At 43.1% G+C, this 19141-nt stretch overlaps 1 protein-coding gene across 1 annotated transcript; it reads right to left on the minus strand.

Moving 5' to 3' along the window:
* Nucleotides 1–363: 363 nt before the first annotated feature.
* Nucleotides 364–18912, minus strand: RP2 (retinitis pigmentosa 2 (X-linked recessive); the record flags this gene model as incomplete). The annotated part of the gene is made up of 2 exons (XM_018562805.1): nucleotides 18585–18912; nucleotides 364–1044 (listed from the first exon to the last, which is right to left on the minus strand). Coding segments are annotated over exons 1-2 (807 nt in total), but the record flags the coding sequence as incomplete, so codon positions are not given.
* Nucleotides 18913–19141: the final 229 nt, after the last annotated feature.

Below are 19141 nucleotides of genomic sequence, written 5' to 3' on the forward strand. Positions count from 1 at the left end.
TTCCTCCTGCCTGTAGCAGACTGATGACACCATCTCAGCCTAGGCAAAGTCACTCGGCTGCAGTATAAGGATTGCCTTTTAATAATAAAATACATGACTTTTGAGTAATAATAATGTTTCTGTGTATTGTGATCTGTCAGGAATGTACTGATGCATTATTGCAAAGTTAGTATAAGATCAATTTTAAGCCTGACATTTTATAAATAAAACACAGTGTTGTCATGTGTTACACAAAAAAGATTCCTATGAGGACTAGAAACTACAACCAATATTTACTTAACAGTGCCAGCTGTCTGATTTAGTTGGTATTTCCTCGTGCACATTAGTAGCAACCCAGGAAATTTTAGGTGCTTTTTCTAATACCATCTTCCCCATTACCTCATCAATCATCTTCCTGGCATTTGCTATGGTGTAATCTCCAGCAAAGAAAACCACCAAGCAGGACTCGTCACTTTTTTTCAGGCGCTGACCCCAAGTGACTGGCACTATGCTCCGGTTAACGTCTGTAGAAACGCGCACGGCTTTCAGTTCTTCAGAGTCTGGGATGGGCACGTAGTCTTGCACTGCGTACTCAGTTTGAAGAAGACTCCAGTTGGTCTCTCCTGACACGGGGGTGAAGTCGTGGATGTTGCTCCATGTGTTGTTGAAGATGCTTAAGCCTGCCTCCTTGAACTGTGCTGCTAGTTCTGGGTAATAGAACTGGAAACATCCAAACTTCATTCCAGTGGAGGACTCTATGATTGGCTGGGTGGTGCAGCTTAAAAATACTTCCATTTTCCTGCAATCTCTGGTGCGAAACTGCTGACAGGCCACGATGCATTTGCAATCCTTACAGTCGCGAAAGAACACGCTGCCTTTTACAGGCCCTAAGAAGATGCGGCAATTTGTGCAGTCATCGATGGTGATGGTGGCAGAATGGTCAAATATATAGATGTTGCAGTTCTCGCATTCCTGTATTACAAATTGTTGGCCTGCGACTTTATCTGGCAACCGTCCTATCGTCTGGTCCTTCAAGCCATTAAACATGTAGTCCTTGGGGTCTACCTGTGATGCAAGAAAAGGAACAGACAGACATCAGTACAATGTTATACGCATTATTAAGATTAATATTCCAAGATATGCAGATCTAAAACAGAACTCCAGGTAAAAATCTTAACCCTTGCTGTGGGGCTACCCCTGCACTGCAAGGGTTAGGGGCTTGTTTTTGTCAGGGTTAAAAAATAACAAAGTTATACTTACCCGCTCCCATAAGCTGGCTTGCTATTACAGTAGACCAGTCCCTTCCGCCTGTCTCCTGCTCCTTGGCAGCAATGGTATGTCCCTCGGCGTCTTCCCGTCCTATAAACTGTGCATAGAACATGATGACTCAGGGACCTTAGACCGCTGCAGCGGAGGTGGACAGAGGAGAAAGGGACCGGTCTAAGAGCAAGTGGGTTTGGAGGATCGGGTAAGTATAACTTATTTTTGAACCTAGACAAAGAACAAGTATTTAACCCTTGCAGTGAGGGGTTAAGAAACATTTTACGCAAACTTCTGCTTTAATGAAATATATGTATTTGTCTTATATGTTTAGAGGAAAGAGCAAGAGTCGTCTAAATTATTTACTACAGGCAAACAGCTAAATACACTGATGAAATATAGATTTGTTTTAGTTTCCAAAGGATTTTTATTTACGTCTACCCCACTGCTCTAGATAATACGAAATCACCTGCGCGCCATACAGCGTACAGACCTTGGAGTAAGAAGCTGGTGGTTGAAGTGACAACACGGATGGTGCCTTGTCAGTTACAGTCCATAATAGAAGTCACCAGCACCCGATGATGTGTGCAAGAAGTAAAGCACTTTTTATTCAATTGTCACATGCGTCAAACAGCCAACTTTTCGGGGCCACGCAGGGTCCCTTCTTTTGGGCGACATAGTGACCGTCACTTTGTCGCCCAGAAGAAGAGACCGTGGCCCCAAAACGTTGGCTGTTTGACGCATGTGACAATTGAATAAAAAGTGCTTTACTTCTTGCACATACCCCACTGCTCTGTCACACAGCACAACCCTGTCTGGCAGCTCAGGAGACCTGATTTTTCTCTGCTGGTGTCAAGTAATACTTAGGCCTCATTCACATGAATGACAGGTTCCACCGCCCCCCTGAAAAGTGATCTACCTCCCTCTGATAAGCAACCATACTAGAGCAGCAGCTACCCAGTGTTCAGAAGGCAGTAATGCCATCGCCTGAATGTGCTTTATTTTTATTCTGGAGGAACTTTTTATTGGAAATGTCTTCAATAGTTCTGTTTGGCAAGCACCACCACCTGACAAACGCTTCATGCTGCAGACAAAAACGAGCTCTTAACCCTTAAAACGGTTAAAAAAAAATTTGCCGGGAGTTATTCTTTAAGTTTTATGTGGGTAGTCAGGGGACAGTAAAACCACAGAGGAACTGCCTGTGTTTACCACCCTTTGGCCTTACAGGTCTTTTTTTTATAAATTCTTTATTTTTTCCAATTTTTCAAATTTATACCATACATAGAACGGTGCAGGCAAAGAAAGAAGGTATACATGATACAATCGTTACAAATATAAACCAACCTGGTCACTTCAAAAACTGTCAGACAACAGACAACTAATTGTTTAGCCATACAGGCACCTAACGGTGGACAAGATAAAGAAGAGGGAGGCTGCTTTCTTGCTCATGTAATGAGACTAAAGATAGGTAGTCAGGTGTTTATGCCGGCCATGCTGTCAGTTAGAACCTCTGATATAATTAGTTAGTCCGTGCCTTATTGGTGAGTGCTCTCTTTATCGATTTCGGAAGAAGGGCAAAGAGGATGAAAAGACAGCTGACATGGCACCCCGCTGATTGTATGCGGGCGGTAATATAGTGGAGAGCACATGTATGTACTTAGTGCCAACTTTATATATTGGATTATTGGGTAAATATATTAGGGATGGTAAGGTATGGAGGAGGCCAAGTAGTTTGTTGATGGTTATCGATAATACCTGGGGTCTGTGTGCCTTACAGGTCTTGTCCCTTCCAAAACCAGTGACTGGGCAGTTAAAGGCAAAGCAGCAGACTGATAAGTTCATCTCTCATCAGATTTCTGTCACTCTGCTCCTCCTGGTTTGTAAAAGCCACATACCAGGTCAAATTCATGTACTCACAGCGCATAGATTAAAAGAGAAATTGTAATGTTGTGTTAATAAATACAGAGCTGCAGCTTGTTCATACCATGTCCGTTGAGCTGCGGTTTTCTGCACACTGCCCCACGTGTATGGTGTGAACAGGGCACACTGAATACAACGGTTCTCTATGTACTCATTCATACCACACATGTGCAATGGTGTGCAAAACAACGCAGCTCAACAGACAAGGTGTGAACATGCTCTAAATCTCTCTGGAGTTCAGCTTTATTTTGTGTACTACCATAGGGAAATAGGAATTGTTTAATACCAATGAAAACAATAATATTAACTAGGCTCCAGTTTGTGAATACTTTATGTGCCACATACAAAAACACAGAATTAGGATTGCCAAACATTTAGGCGCTTTGTAAATTAGTTCTTAAAAGTATTCTTATATTCCATGCACTCATTCAGCAGAGAGAGGCAACATATGAACATTTGTAAACTTGAGGTTTAGACACGAGAAAGCAGCTATTGAGGAAGCTTGGCTGCCAACCTCCCTATATACACTCAGGTTAGAGCTATGGGGGCTCTGTAACAGCAAGTCTGTGTTATGTGCTTCGTTTCAGCAGCCACGATTGACTTTCACAAAGACAACATTCATCATCTCAAAGTGGTGACTAGACCAGCAGCATTCCTTTATAACTGAATATTATTCAAATATTATTGGGCTAGATGAGATACAACACCAGGGGAATTACAACTTTTACAGTACCTGGATATGCGTCAGTCTTTAGTGTATACATCCCAATGCCCTTTGCTACACGTTCCAACACAATGTTGCACTTTACAGAGACAAGATTTTCGAGAAAAAATAAATGAAGTGGAATAAGCCGATACTCATCCTCATTTTGCAAACAAAGTAAGCAACTGTTAAAAGGTGTTTGCACATGTTTCTGCATCAGGTAAAAATCTTTATTTAAGGCATTAAAGGGTTTCTAAACCCTCCGTTTTTTTCCCCATACATCTACTGCTAGCAAGCAGTAGATATATGCAAAAAGTTTTTTTTTTTTTTAAAAACCTCTTTAACAGCGGTTTAAACTTACTCCGCGCGCTCCCGTCCCAAAATCCGAAATCGCTCAGGTGGCCGCAAAGCATCTTGGGACGGGTGCATGCGCAGTTTGGATTTTCGGCCGGTAGACGAGTAGAGACGCAAGGCAAGTCTATGGACGCGTGCACCCGCATGCAGACACCGCGGGACAGGAAGTGCCAGCAAGGACAGAGGAGTCAGCGCTAGATCGGAGAGCCGCCGCCGCACCGCTGGAGGGACAGATGAAAACATCAGGAAAGAAGATCGGATTAAGAGACATCATTTAAGGCAAGTGCCAACATTAACATTGGGGGGAGGGGGAAAAAAATGTGACTTTAATGTCACTTTAAACCAGACACATCGGTCCCACTAATGTTTTGCAGCCAAAAGAGGCCTTATCAAAGCTATTAAGTGGGACTGCTCAAGTGCGTTAGTGGGACTGCTATTGTGACGACATGGATTACGGGTTACTTGTGTGTGTGTTATTGCTGGGTTATGCAAGACTGTCAGCACCACCCCTCGTTAGCTCCCTTTGTACTCCAAGGAGCTCAGGACAATGACATTCTCCTGCGTCTGGCCAGACTCCTGCTATGGCTGTCTGGAGCTCTTTAGCAGTTGGACCCCTGCGGGGTTGTGCAGTCAGAATGTCTGGGGAGGGCAGGGTGGATGTAATGGGATTATAATCTTATCTGATCACCTTGTGTATAAAAGGTTGCACAGTTGCTAAATAAATCAGTTAGTTTCACCCTACACTTGGTTTCGACTAGTGACTGGGGAAACTGGAAGCTAAAGATTACTTGGTTGCAGCATCTCCTCGGCAAGGAAGAATACAGTGGTGCACATTCTCCTGAGTACTGGAGTCCGTCACATCCAGGTAGCAGGCGGTCAGTCACAATTAATGTGACGGACTCCAGTACTCAGGATGAGTATGTCCGCCACTGTATTCTTCCTTGCCGAGCAGATGCTGCAACCAAGTGATCTTTAGCACCCAGTTTCCCCAGTCACTAGTCGAAACCAAGTGTAGGGTGAAACAAACGAGGGTGTGGTGTGTGTGGTGGCGCACTGCAGGTAAACGTAGCTCACCACGCTACTGTGCGGAGACCTGATTGAAGTGTCCACTTCAAATAAAGTTAAAAGAAGGTTCATCAGACCTGTAAAACTACACTAGCCCACAACTGAGTGAAATGAGGGTCTTGCTGTGAAAAACTGGAAGGAGACAGAATTTTACTGGCAAGAGGCATGCAGTCTCTTTGCCAAAAAAACATTTGCCCAATGTTCCCTGATGTTTTTCCTTTCCTATGTAGCTGTACAGAGCATGTGCCGTGCAGCACGCAGCCCGGGTTATTCTTGATATGCCAAGAATAGAGCCGCTTGTCAAGGTGCACATGCATAGGAGTCACATCGTTAGTGGCCATGCAATGGTCGAAGGGGAGCATTACAGGACTCGAGAGAGATAGCAGCAGTGTCGAATGGCGCAGTGACCTGTCATCACTGGAGGAGGGCACGTAGAGGAAAGTGTGGTATAATGTGCAAGTATGTGTGCATTATGGTAAGAGCCCCTACAGCACTAATAGCACACACCTTCTTAGTTCAACACGAATATGACTCCACAGCCAAATGCTACTGTTCAAATAAATGTGTTCTCCTTTCAATGTATTTGTACTCCAACTTGATTGGTCTTCATGACGCATTAACTGCCTGCAGTTGATTATAAATAAGAAAAAATGTGTACCAGGATTTTACATGCCATTATTAGGGCTCATGCACACGGGTGTATTTTACTCCTGTATATGCGATGCCCAGAGGCCGCAGCTGCTGTGGTTTTCTCTCTATAGCAATGTATGGACTGAAAACAGTGTATGCCTCCTCTCTGTACAGCCCGATGGAACCCCTGATGAGCAACCCCGACTTCCCTCCAGCTGCCACAAAGGACTTTACCTCACTCTGGTCACACGAACCCCCCCTAAGAGCGCACCTCTTTTTTAGATCACGAACATTTGCCTCCAAAACTGATCTCTCGGACTTCACAAAAAACGGGCCTCACTTCCCTGGTGGGTCTATTTCCAAATAAGACACTTCCTGATGACCCCTGCACGCCGACACTCTTCGGCCAGAACCCTCACGCCATTCGAGAGACTCTGCCAGGGCAGTGGCCCCACCAGGCATCTGATCTCCAGGCTATACAACCTACTCAGAGAGGACCTCCCCTCCCGAGTACCCCACCCACGTTCTAAATGGGAACGGGCCCTACAGACCACAATCTCAGACGACGACTGGTCTACAATTTGCATGACAGCCCATAAATGCGCATTCAACAGCAAAATGCAAGAAACAAACTACAAACTCCTAACGTTCTGGTATGGGACCCCCCACCTACTACATCGCATTTACCCGACCGTACCCCAACTATGTTGGAGATGCCACGCGGACGAAGACACACTCACGCACATTTTCTGGTCCTGCCCTCAAGTGCAACCCTTCTGGCGAAAAGTACACTGTGCTATCCACAAGATCACTGGATCTACACCTCCCTTTACCCTCACATATTCACTCCTTCACTGGGAACCTGGCCAACGGGCACTTTTAAATCACTACACAGGCACCTCATTAATGCTGCACGCACGGTCATACCCCGCCACTGGCGGACTGACAAAGCACCCACAATCCGAGAGTGGCTCTCTCGGGTGGGCCACGTCTGTGAGATGGAGGAGCTCTTGGCCACTAAACAGGACACACTAGATAGATTTAGAAAATTATGGGCCTGCTGGACTTACTTTGCCAGTACCACTGACTTCGCCACCTTATACTGAACCACCTCTCATTTGTCGCCAACCCCTACGGACGGTCCCCCATTGTCCACTGATTATCTCAGACCCATTTCCCCCTGCCTCTTCAGCACCCCTCTTCCCTTCCCTCCCCCCCTCCCAACTCCACCACTTCCTACTGTCTGCCTGTCCCTTATCGGGTCTCTGACCATTCCACCACGAGACAACATGGAAGCACTAACCTACAGGTTGTAACCGCGATGCTAGTTCATCACCCAAAGTATATAATGCGAAGCGCTACTACATCGAAGTAACCCAAGCACACCCTGATACCTACTCGGGAGATCAGGGCACTTAATAATGGAAAATAGCGGAATGGATGGACTGTACAGCACTGTGACAGGCACTCCCTCCCCCTCACCCCCTTTCTTTCGTTCCCCACTCAACCTGCTATTAAAGTGATTCATACTTCAAATGTATGTATGTTACTGTTTTACATTACAACCCGCATGTGGGTTGATAACACATACATGTATCTTCTGTTGGATCCTTATGAAAAGCACAATAAAAATCATTTGAAGAAAAAAAAAAAAAAAGAAGAAAAACAGTGTACGCCTATAACGGTGTGTGTACGCGTGCACACGGGTGTATACGTTTCTGAATGCAAAGGTTCAGCATTCAAAAACTTTACCCCATGCGCATGCAAACACCAGTCCTGGGGTTTCCAGGGCGTATACCCGAGTACAGCATTTTCTGTTCATAGCAATGTATGGACAGAAAACGCCGTAGTCTGGGCACCACAAATACAGGTGTATTTTACACGGTGTGAAAATACGCCTGTATTAGCTCTGGAATACGCCTGTATGCATTGGTCCTTATAGTGTAAGCTATATTGTGTTATTCATTTTTTTTGTGTGTATGTGCAAACTTTCAGTATTTTGTAAAACAAATCTGAATAAATGAAATTTGAGTGGTTACTTGTTTACATAAATATGATTATTAAACTACAAGAGGAAACTTACCTCATATGAAATTGTACCAATTTAAAGAAGAACACAGGAGCATAATAAAACTAGTGCTTTGGCACACTTCTCAGGGATTTCCCTTTTCTGAGCTAACGCACATCACATAGAGCACACTCAAAAACAATGAACGGTGTACCCAAATACAGCATGAGGTTTTATGTTTATACGTTATCAATATAAAATGACCATGTTTTCTGTTATTATTCGCCTGGCGCTAGTGAAAGGCGTCTAGGTAGTTTAGAAACATATAGGATACCTTTTCACATCAGCTTAGCCGACAATAAGAATGTTACACAAGTCCCTATAGTATTGTGGAAACAGTTTTTGTTAGATTACGAAAACCAGAGCACATTACATAATTTTTCAATAATGGAATTCAGTCTTGCTGAGCTGATTACATTAGGCCCATATGCTGACAATCTATAAGATCTTCCTTGAGTAGCAAAAAAAAAAAGGTGCAAGTCCATATCTATCATTTTGCTTAACTGTCCTCCAAAGACACTTCCAAAACGACAATGCAAATAGAATTTGTTAGTGCCTCAGCTTTTAGCCGAATTGTGCTTGTATGCACCGTATACAGTATTAGCACATTATGGCGGACGTACCTGCCAAACCAATCCCCTGCAGCACTGTCCTCCTCCTTCGGCAATGTTTCCTTCTTTGTCCCAGTCTTCCAGGTTTCAGATCTTTGGCCGCCTGATTGGCGGTCTCTTCTGTCACAGAAAGTCTGTCAATCTCCCACTTTAAAGAGCCACCACAGTGCATGCTTCCATGCAATGATACACGGGATATGATGTGGGAGTTACCCACCTACCTTGGTTACAACTCTCCAAAAGTTAGTATTCCAACAGGTAGTTTGGGGAGCTTCCCAAGTGCTCAGATGTAAAAATAACTAAGGGGGAAAAAAAAGGGCCACAGGAACTTTTAGCCGTAACACGCTAGTATACACAGCAGTAGTCTTACCTGCCAACCCAGTCTCCTCCCTCACTGGCACTTCCCATGTGCATGCTTGGTAGTTATGTCATCGGGGCATGGAACTACTTTATCTCAATTTTGCCAAGACTATACACGAAGCTGCACATGCGCAGCTCAGTGTACACAATGTACTGTAAGTGCTGACAGGCAGGAATAATGATCTTTGACAGAAGAGACTTACACTGTCAACACTTTTTTTCTAATTAAAGCCTTTCATTCCGCTTTAATGCTCTTCACACTGTTGATTTAAAACATAATTATTTTTCCTCACCACAGGTTTACTTTAATAGTAAGTGTACATTGCCCGATAAATGCTGTATTGAACCCGATGTTACCCTAATCAAAAAGCTCTACAGTTATACAGACCTTGATCAGTACACTTTGATGGACATGGTGCCCAGCCGTAGAGGATAATAGGAAGCGAATGGTACCCAGCCATAGAAGATAATAGGAAGCGCATGGTACCCAGCCATAGAGGATAATAAAAAGCGCATGGCTGTCTTTATTTACTGTATTTTTCCGTGTAGAAGACTATACTTTTTCTTAAAAATATTTACCTAAAAATGGAGGGGCGTCTTATACACGGGGGGCCGAGAGGAGAACCGTGGTTGCGAAACTGCCGATACCTCTGCAGACTAGCCTCACGAGTGAAACTTCCGATTGCAGAGACAAGCTAACAGGTTTCCTCCAATCATGAGCCTTATGTACCCGACGTCAGCCGATGCTGCAGAGAGCGTGTAGCCAGTGCCCAGATGCAACAGGGAGCCCATAAAAATGTCAGAAAACAAAAAAAATACCGGTAAATACCGCTACCAGTAAGCGGCCGTCTTACTCTGCAAAATTTAAACTGGATGTAATCAGTTATGCAAAAGAGCATGGAAAATATTGATTTCTGAATTTTGGGTAGAAAAAGTGGGGGGCGTCCTATACATGGGGGCGTCTTAGATGGAAAAATACAGTATGCTGATATTTACAAAATTAATAAAAATCTTATTATTTAAAAAAAGAAAGCACATGGCACACTTCCATAGAGGATAATAGGAAGCACATGGCATCCATCCATAAAGGATAATAGGAAGCACATGGCATCCACCCATAGAGCATAATAGGAAGTGCATGGTACCCGGCCATACAAGATAATAGGAAGTGCATGGTACCCAACCATAGAGGATAACAGTAAGCACATGTTACCCAGTCTTAGAGGATAATAGGATGCCTAATTCCCCAAAAATCTAAAATCCCACTCTATTAGTATACTAGTTTGATAAGCTGCCATGCCGGCCAATAGGGAGTCTGGAAACCTAAGAAGGGTTTGGGCCAAATTCAGCTTTTTCTGGTAACCTCTACTTATGAATTTTTTCATCACATGCTCCGTTTGGATTGGCCAGGTTTACTTAAAAACAAACCTTACAGGATACGATTATGGGAACGGACACTGATGGCTTGTTATGAACATTCAATTTCAGGTCTGTCATCCTTACCTTCCTTTATTTCTTTACTACTTGACAAGTCTCTGACCTGTAACAAGCATGTGCCTGTTGAGACTATCCTGAGGAAATGATTCGGTACTAAATCGGGAATAAGGAAGGAAGGTCATGGTGGCTGCAACTTCAGCAACATCTGCTCCCATATTAAAGCAGAACTCCAGCTGAAACTTTTATTAACCCTTGCTCGGAGGATTGGGTAAGTATATCTTTGTTATTTTGCTCACTGGACAAAAACGAGCAGTTCGGGGGTAGCCCCACTGCAAGGGTTAATTACAAATTTACCTAGAGTTCTTCTTTAATATCCCATAAGATACTACGGCTGTGGCATCATGGAACTGTAGACAGGCTCCTGGGCACTACAGCACACCCTTAGCCCACTGTCAGCATTTAGGTAGACGTGATCACTTCTATACTTTATTCTCCAGCGTGCCTTCCAGGAGGAGGCTCTGAAGGCAAAATACACCTTTTAGAAAAAAATAAATGCACACTTCTTCATTAAAAAAAATTAAATACAAATGTACATTTATCATTTTTTCGCTAATGGCAAGTGCACATTGGTCAGCAAGGTCACATGACCATGCTGACCAAAGAGAAGCGCTTCTATTCAGTACAGGGCTGCAGTGCTATGTATGGACCGATGGGTTTCGCATATAGTTAAACTGTATGAATGATGGGAACAGGCAGAGGTGGTGGAATGCTCTGGGCAAGTTCATTTTCACGCATTGTGTGAGAAAGTAGAACTGCCTTTTGAAGCTTCATTCATACTTGACACTTTTTTGTGCTCTATATGCAGAGAAAAATCTGTCAGGCAAGATGCTATGTTTATGTTTATGCTTCTAGATGCGTTAAATGACGTGTGTTTACAGGCATTTGTTTTTCCATGCATCGGGTACCAAACCCTAGCATCAAATTGTGTTTAGATGCCTTTTGAAGTTAAAACCGATCCCCAGACTTCTATTTTTTCTAAACACAGATAAAAGCATCTAAACGCAATGTGTGAACAGATCCACTGCAAATCATTAGATGCATATGTATGCGTTTAGAAAAGCTTTCTAAATGCATCTAATTGCACTTAGTGTGAATTTAGCCTAAGCATTTATCAGACCTGAAATGTGCCATTTTCCATGTGTATAGTTAAAGGAGAACTATGGGGTAAGTGTTTTTCCCCATAGTTCTCTAAAGGGTCACGCGTGGACATATACGAGCGTCCTTCCATCACTGTATACTGAGAGCGCCGCTGCCGGGACGGATCCCAACATTACTGTTGAGATCCACCCAGCTGTGTGAGTGACAGCGGGCTCTTCCTATCTACCTTGCAGGGAGCTGTGAGTGACAGTCACAGCTCTCTGCAGGGAGATGATGGAGAAGTTAGCGAGCGGCGGTATGCGTTCACTCACTTCCCGATCTACTGAGCCGATGTGTGACAGTCTCATTGTCACAGGTCGGCTAGAACTATGAGGCTGAGTAAAAATCACTCACCTCATAGTTCTCCTTAAAAGGTATCTTTTTTTTTTTTGCAATTGCTTAGAGTTATAAATGACCATATAAGAGTGACCACTAACAAATGCGGTGATATAAATAGAAGAGGGTGTATCCGTGACTAGGAAGTGATTGTGCAAAACTCTTTCATCGTATGACTACAAGTCATCACAAATTACACAAAACTTATTCAGTTCTGCTTTTTTTCCCCCCACAGATAATAGAGCTACTTTACAGATTGCAATCACCCTTTAATCCACTTATGAATAAGGATTAATATAACAATTATTAAAACCTGTGCTAAAGAAATACAGAGGCTACTGCTTACCTCCTCATGAAAATACCAGTTACTTGGCTGTCATTCTCATCCAGCAGTTTTAACACGTTCTGTGTCTCTCACCAGATATAATCCAAGGATGGACATATCCCAGGAGCCAGGTAGATGATGATCCGCCTTAAAAAATGCCAGCTTTTGAGGTTTTCATGAGTTGTCAATGAATCTGGCTCCTAAAAAATTTTTAATTTAAATTGGTCAGACTGGCTCCTGAATTCAGATTCATTTGCCCAATCCTGGCATAAGCAGCTCACTTGTCCCAAAGCATTCAAGATGGAAAAAGTTAAGCAGCTAGCATTTTCAGTAGAAGGGCAGCAAAGGTATCCTGCATATTCTCTTCGCTACAGGTTCCCTTTTTACAGATTTGTTTTATAAAGCTAACCTTCAACCAAAATGCTAACTATGCAAGAGAAATACACAAATGGCTACAGTCTTAACACTAAATTTTGGGGTTTAATAAGGAGTTGCGCTAATATTGCGCAACATAAAAATTTTCAACTACCACCATTTTATTCTATAGGGTCTTGGCATTCAGAAAATATATAATGTTGGGGGGTTTTACGTCATTTTCAGGCCTAAAATGTGGAATATAACATGGGTGCAAAAATTGAAAAAAGGGCCTCAGTCATGAAGGGGTTAAAGAATTCTGGAGTCATCTCGAGGCCCAACGAAGTACTGATGGGGTGGTCATAATAATCTGGACACTCAGTGTAGTTCAGAGGAGGCAGAGAGCACAGGAAGGTATCAGCTCACTAGATTTTAAGGGTAAATAAAAGAAGTTCATTGTTCGTGTTTACATACACTTTGAGGAATACAGTGGTGTTCCCATCCACACCTGTAGCCTGCTGACTATATAATGAAGGAGCAGGGATCAGTTCTACTCACTCTGCTCTCTTCTTCTGCCAGCACCAAAAGATGTAGGAGAGCTTGATTACCTTGCAGTGTTACCCCTCCCTCTGCTAGAGTATGTGCTGCTATGTAGGGGTTGGTATGAGGATAATATCAAGACTTTAGGTACCAATGCACAACGTGCCTTTATCTCTGGTAGTCAACTTAGCCACCATGCCCTCTGACTCGCTCTTAAACTGCATGCTTTGTAAACGGACAGCCCTCACGCTATGAAGAAGAGGGGCATGGATGAGGCTGTGCGGTCACATTACCGCAGACTGAAAAATGGTAAAAAATAAATAAGCTTTATTTTTTTTTTTTAAAGAAACTAAATGTGATTAGAGCCATTAAATGTATTCCTATGGGCTTTTATTGTGCGCTCACTGCTCACAAGTAGTTTCAGTGGTCAAGGACTTTGTTTTAGGGGCAGTTCAACTTCTGAGGAGCAGAGGGAGATTTTTATGAATCTAGAGAAAAATGGAACGTGGCCCACTGTCCCAATGCATACAAATCTCATCTATTCCACAGTGATCCTACCAACAACACTTCCTTTCCTAGGATGACAACGCTCACTCACTTTTTTTGCCATGGAACAGCAGTGTTGTCATCATTGGGCAGAACACGGTTTCCCAATGCATAAAAATCTCCCTTTCAATGTCCTATTCCTAATTTGTTTTTTCTTTTTTTCTTTTAGGGTAGATGGCTGTTTATTATGTACCACATACGTACTGGGCATTGGTCGACGTAGACTTTACTGGATGCCTATAGTATTAAATGTCCATTCAAACGTGGCCATTTTTGCCAAAATGCATCATTTTAATGCATTTCCAGTTATTTTAATTGAAAATGCATCTGCCAAAAACAGACAAGTGTGAATGGGTCCCTAAAGCTAAGGCTGCTAAACCAGGTTGGTCAAAAACCCTATCAATATATTTCAAGCAATTATTTTGTGCTCGCAGATAGAATATTGTGTCAGTCTCCATTAATCTGCTACGCATAGCACAGGCACACGTCCCATCATAGCCAACGCTTGTTTCGAATCCCCCTACTGTGTATATGTATAGAGAATTCAGAAATACATACCTAAAAATGTGCTTCCGCCAAACTTTTTATTTGGCAATTGGACCACAAAAAGTCAAAAAGTGACCTTATTTTAGACTGCAGGAAGAGAAGTTTCTACACTACAGTTCTGCTTTTTTTTAATAAAAAACCCGTTCCTCCCAGAATAATGAAGTGAACATTCACTAGTCATATCCTGTTAAAGTGCTACAAAACAGCAATGTAGCAATAACCGTACCAGAAAAAAACATTTTCTCTTTGATGTTTTAATATGAATAATTCAATTAGGGTTCATTTACAATGTCAGGCAGATGCCATTCACACAGCACTAGTGTCCCTAGATGGAACTGACGAGTATAGGAAGTTTGTTTTTTGAAAAGAACTCCAGCAACAATTATTTGAATACCTTGCTGTGCGACTACCCCTCTACTGCAAGGGTTAAGTACTCTTTTTTGTCTAGGGTGTAAAATAAAAAAAGTTATACTCACCTTGGAGCTGGCTTGCTCTAGTGTATGGCCAGCAGTCTAATCTAGATTTCCAAATTAAGTTTCGTATGAAAGATCTTCTTTTTACCACCCGATAACGTCATCAGACATTTGAGGAATGTTGATCAAAATTTCCTTTGATTTTAATGTTTGATTTTGGAATGAATGGAGTCTCCATAGCGAAAACCACATTCACTGTTAGGATTTTGTTCAGTCATCCTGCTCCTTCGCGTTTTTTCATCACTACGGTTGAAATTGATCATCGATTTTTCCTCGTCAACTAATAGAAAGTCGAAAGAAAGATCTTTTGTACGAAAGTTCTTTTAGAAAATCTATTAGTGTATTGCCAGCTTAAGGATCCTAAAGGCACAGGGGTGCGGATTTCCTATCGCCTGACGCCCGGGAGATCCAGTTCTGGGCGCCGAGTGGGTGTTTTTTCTACATTTAGCCCTGCTGCAGGCTAGCAGAGCTAAATGTAAAGAGTGGGAGACGCCGCTGATTTAGTACAAGTGATCTCAGATCACTTATATAAAATGAGCAGCCATCTTGTCCAAGGCCTCCCCTGCAATCATTGCAGGATGGAGAGCGGGCAGCAGAAGATCTTCTCTCTGGGATCAGTGAGAAGGGAGCACTTTACTCACAGCACCCCCATCTCATCTGTCACAAGCTGCACAGAGTCGAGCACAATGCAGTTGCTCGATGTTCTGTGTTGGAGGACAGGTTCCATAAGGAGAATCTGTCACCTCCAAACACTATGACACAGGGGGCTTCTTAGCCCATGTGGTAGTAATAAAGTTAAGTGAAAAAAAACTGAAAAAAGTAAACCATAATAACATTTAAAAAAATGATAAAACAGTAGAAAGCAATACAAATTAAAAAGTGATAAAAAATTATAAATAAAAAATAAATGATAAAGTAAAAAAACAAGAATTTTTTTTTATAACCAACCCTGGCCCCGCCGCCATCTTCTCTCTAACACGCATAATGTGCATTAAAGGGTAAGTTCAGTTTCCAAAGTAATTTGGTAAAATTGAATTATCCGCTTAAATCTAGTCAACCTTCACCCCCTCTCCCCACATTGCCTCCCCCAGCGCTATACTTACCTTTCAGTGCACGGTACTTCCCCTCCACCAGCACAGGTGTACTATCAGTACCCCATACTGCCGTCCAGAATAACCCTGCCCTATGGATTTTTAATTTTGCTCACAAATTGCGAGTGCTCGTTGGTCAGCGCGGTCAGATGACCACGTTGACCAATGACAATTGCTTCTTCGCATGGTTAAATAGGGTTTTGGTTAAAATAATTTTTGGTATCAGGACAAGTAGATTGTCATGAGGTTCAAGAAGATTTGGCCCCCATTTTACTCCTTGAACAAGTCATCATGTCCAATACACCCGAGTCATCATGTCCAATACACTGTGTATAGAATGTGAGGACACCGAGGGACATTCCACCGCTGGAGCGGAGGAGGAGAGAGGCTGCAGGGACCAGTCTAGCAGCAAGCCGCTTCCAAGTTTCATGTGATTATATCTTTGTTATTTTACACGACAGACAAAAACAAGCACTTGACCCTTGCAGTGCAAAAGTAGCCGCACTACAGGGGTTAAGAATAATCTTTTCCAGAGTTCTTATTTAAGTGAACGGGCGGAGCTTTTATACATGATCCCCCAAGTATTGCTTAGTGGTACTTGGCTAAGCCTACCGTTACACATACTACATTATTTTGAGGACAGGGAAAACTGAAACTTAAAATAACACAGTGAATTGAAATATAAAAACCATTTGACCACAACTATGCATTTTGAAAGCCATGGGTTAATTGCAGAAAGCATGTTGGTGCTGCAGGGCTGGACAAATCCCAAGGGTTAGCTAGCCAATGCTCTTGAAAACCAAAGCTGGCCATACACCTATAGATTATCTGCAGATTTTCTATGGTCAGATGGGAAAAGTGCAACAGATTCCTTTATCTACCCCAAACGGTGTGGCTGGAGGAACCTCCCACTGGGCCAAGCTTCAGTATCTTGCTGGTCGTCCACGCTGGCTCTCAAAATACCTGAACAATGCCGGCATCCAATCAGATTGTTCAGGTATTTTGACAGCCAGCGGGGCTAACCAGCAACATACTAAAGCTTGGCCCAGTGGGAGATTCCTCCAGCCACACAGTTTAGTGTAGATGGAGGAATCTTTTGCACATTTTCCATCTGACCATATAAAGTCTTCAGATGCTCTATAGGTGTATGGCCAGCTTTACATGTGTTGCCTAACTTTGGAGGTTCTCAAGTTGTCAATAGCTCTGGCTCCTACACAATCCTGCTGGTTCCTGGACTGGACGGACTGACTCCTGAATCCCATAATAATCCATCCACCCCTGTTGTAATGTGAACTTTCAAAGTTTTGATACAGTGACAAGCCTCCTAGGAGGGAATTCATCGCTGTGCCCAATGAAAGCACACCCGAAATGGAGCATGCCGGAGACTGACAGTGTGCTTCCCAATGTACCTCAGAATCAAATTGGATTCTGACTCTGACTCGGGCAGAAATTTAAAGCCCATCTCCCGTTAAAAAAAAAAAATACCCTTGGAGTGGGGCCACACTGCACTGCAAGGCTTAACTGCTAGGGTTATAGTGTAAAAACACCTGATCCCCGCTTTTGCTGGATTGTGCCAGCACCTCAATCAGGGATGGGCAAACTCCAGGCCCCCAGCTGTTGTGGAACTACAAATCCCATACGGCATTGCAAGATTCTCACAGCCAGAGGCATGAAGGGATTTGTAGTCTCACCACAGCTGGAGAGTCGGAGTTTGCCTTCCTCTGTCCTAAATGAATATCTCACTATTCCTTATGAAGAAGACATAACACTAGTGCAGCACCATAAAGCTATGAAAAAGGACCAACACCCAAAATAAACAACATAAATAAATATACAGGTCATATTTAACCTAACACGTTCAAAACAACCATGTGAAATGACTGTGAAACATAGCAATCCATAAAAGATACATAAAATAATAAAAATATTACACATGTTCCAGCGTAACAATACAAGTGGACAGTCACACTGACATGGACTTGTAACACTAGAACATGTATTTACCAGAGAATATTTGTTATTGTTTTCCCCGCTATCACATTCATGTTAAACAAAAGACATTGCGCTATCCCCATTGTCAGTGTCTTTTGTTTAACATATGGTGGGAGCAGTTTACAAAGCTTCTCTCTTTCTCTGCAGCTGTCAGTAGGGTGTTATTGAGGAGTTTGGGGCAAGCATTATGGCACGGATAATCATTTGTTTTTGCCATCACATTCCTGGATTGATATGTTTCACAGTCATGTCACATGGTTGTTTTGAACGTGTTAGGTTAAATATTACATATAATGTTTGTGACACGTGTTGCTAATGTTCATATATTACATTAACTATAACTGGAGCAGGCAGAATCTGCAGTAGCTGTGCATGGCAACCAATCAGAATCTAGCTTTCACTGTCAAAGCTTAACTAAGCAAGCTGAAGCTAGAAGCTGATTGGTTACTATGCACAGCTGCTCCAGTCTTAGTAAATTCCCCCCACAGCATAGTATTACATACGTTGTAATCTGTAGGACAGAACACATGACATAAATAGGGTTTAGTTTATCAGCATGTCCTCAGTACAGAAGTACAATGCAGCGATCGTGTACTTTGTGTCTTGAGGATGTGGAGTGATTAGGGACACACCTAAGACTGTATGTACACACTGCATGTAGGTTTCAATGAGGCTCTGTAGCGTCAGATGTAGACATCCAGCGTGGCTCATCACCCAGTGTGTACACACAGCAGTCATCGCACACCCCCTGATTGTATCCCCACAATTACAGGTACAGAACAAATCACAGTGATCACCTTCTCCCTCTTGTCCCAGCTGTACTGCTTGTTCTCCTGCCCGTCTTGCTGTTGTTGCTGTTCTCCGGGTGCCGAGTCTTTGGCGCTCCCCTTTCTCTTGGCTTTCTTAGAGAAGGCACAGCCCATGTCTAGGCAGTAGATGAACGGGTCACACAGGGATCAGGCAACCCCGGGCAGCAGCGACCAACTCCTGCTAGGAACAGACACACAACACGCACGCGCAGCGCGTTCTCGGAAGATTCACAGGACCTGCGCGGTCACATGACAATGCCTCTGCAGCTGCCCAGCAACACAACTGTTTAGTGGCGTCACCAGCGGCCGTGCGCGTCCATAATCCGCCCCACCTCAACTTCCTGTTTCTGACCTTTTTTTTTTTTTTTCCATTGCATAGCTTTATTAGTAAGCACAGGATTGCCATGATGTGTCCCACAATTAGGTTCCATTAACACCTAGGCTTATTGTCACAGTTGATTCAGTGCGACAAGCCGTTCCACCCAAGGAATCCCATTCATTTACATGGCCCCATTTACACCTGTTAGTTTTGTCGCAAGTAGAAA

The sequence above is a fragment of the Nanorana parkeri genome, unplaced genomic scaffold (assembly GCF_000935625.1).
Source record: "Nanorana parkeri isolate BGI_ZX_2015 unplaced genomic scaffold, ASM93562v1 scaffold601, whole genome shotgun sequence".
Taxonomy (NCBI): domain Eukaryota; kingdom Metazoa; phylum Chordata; class Amphibia; order Anura; family Dicroglossidae; genus Nanorana; species Nanorana parkeri.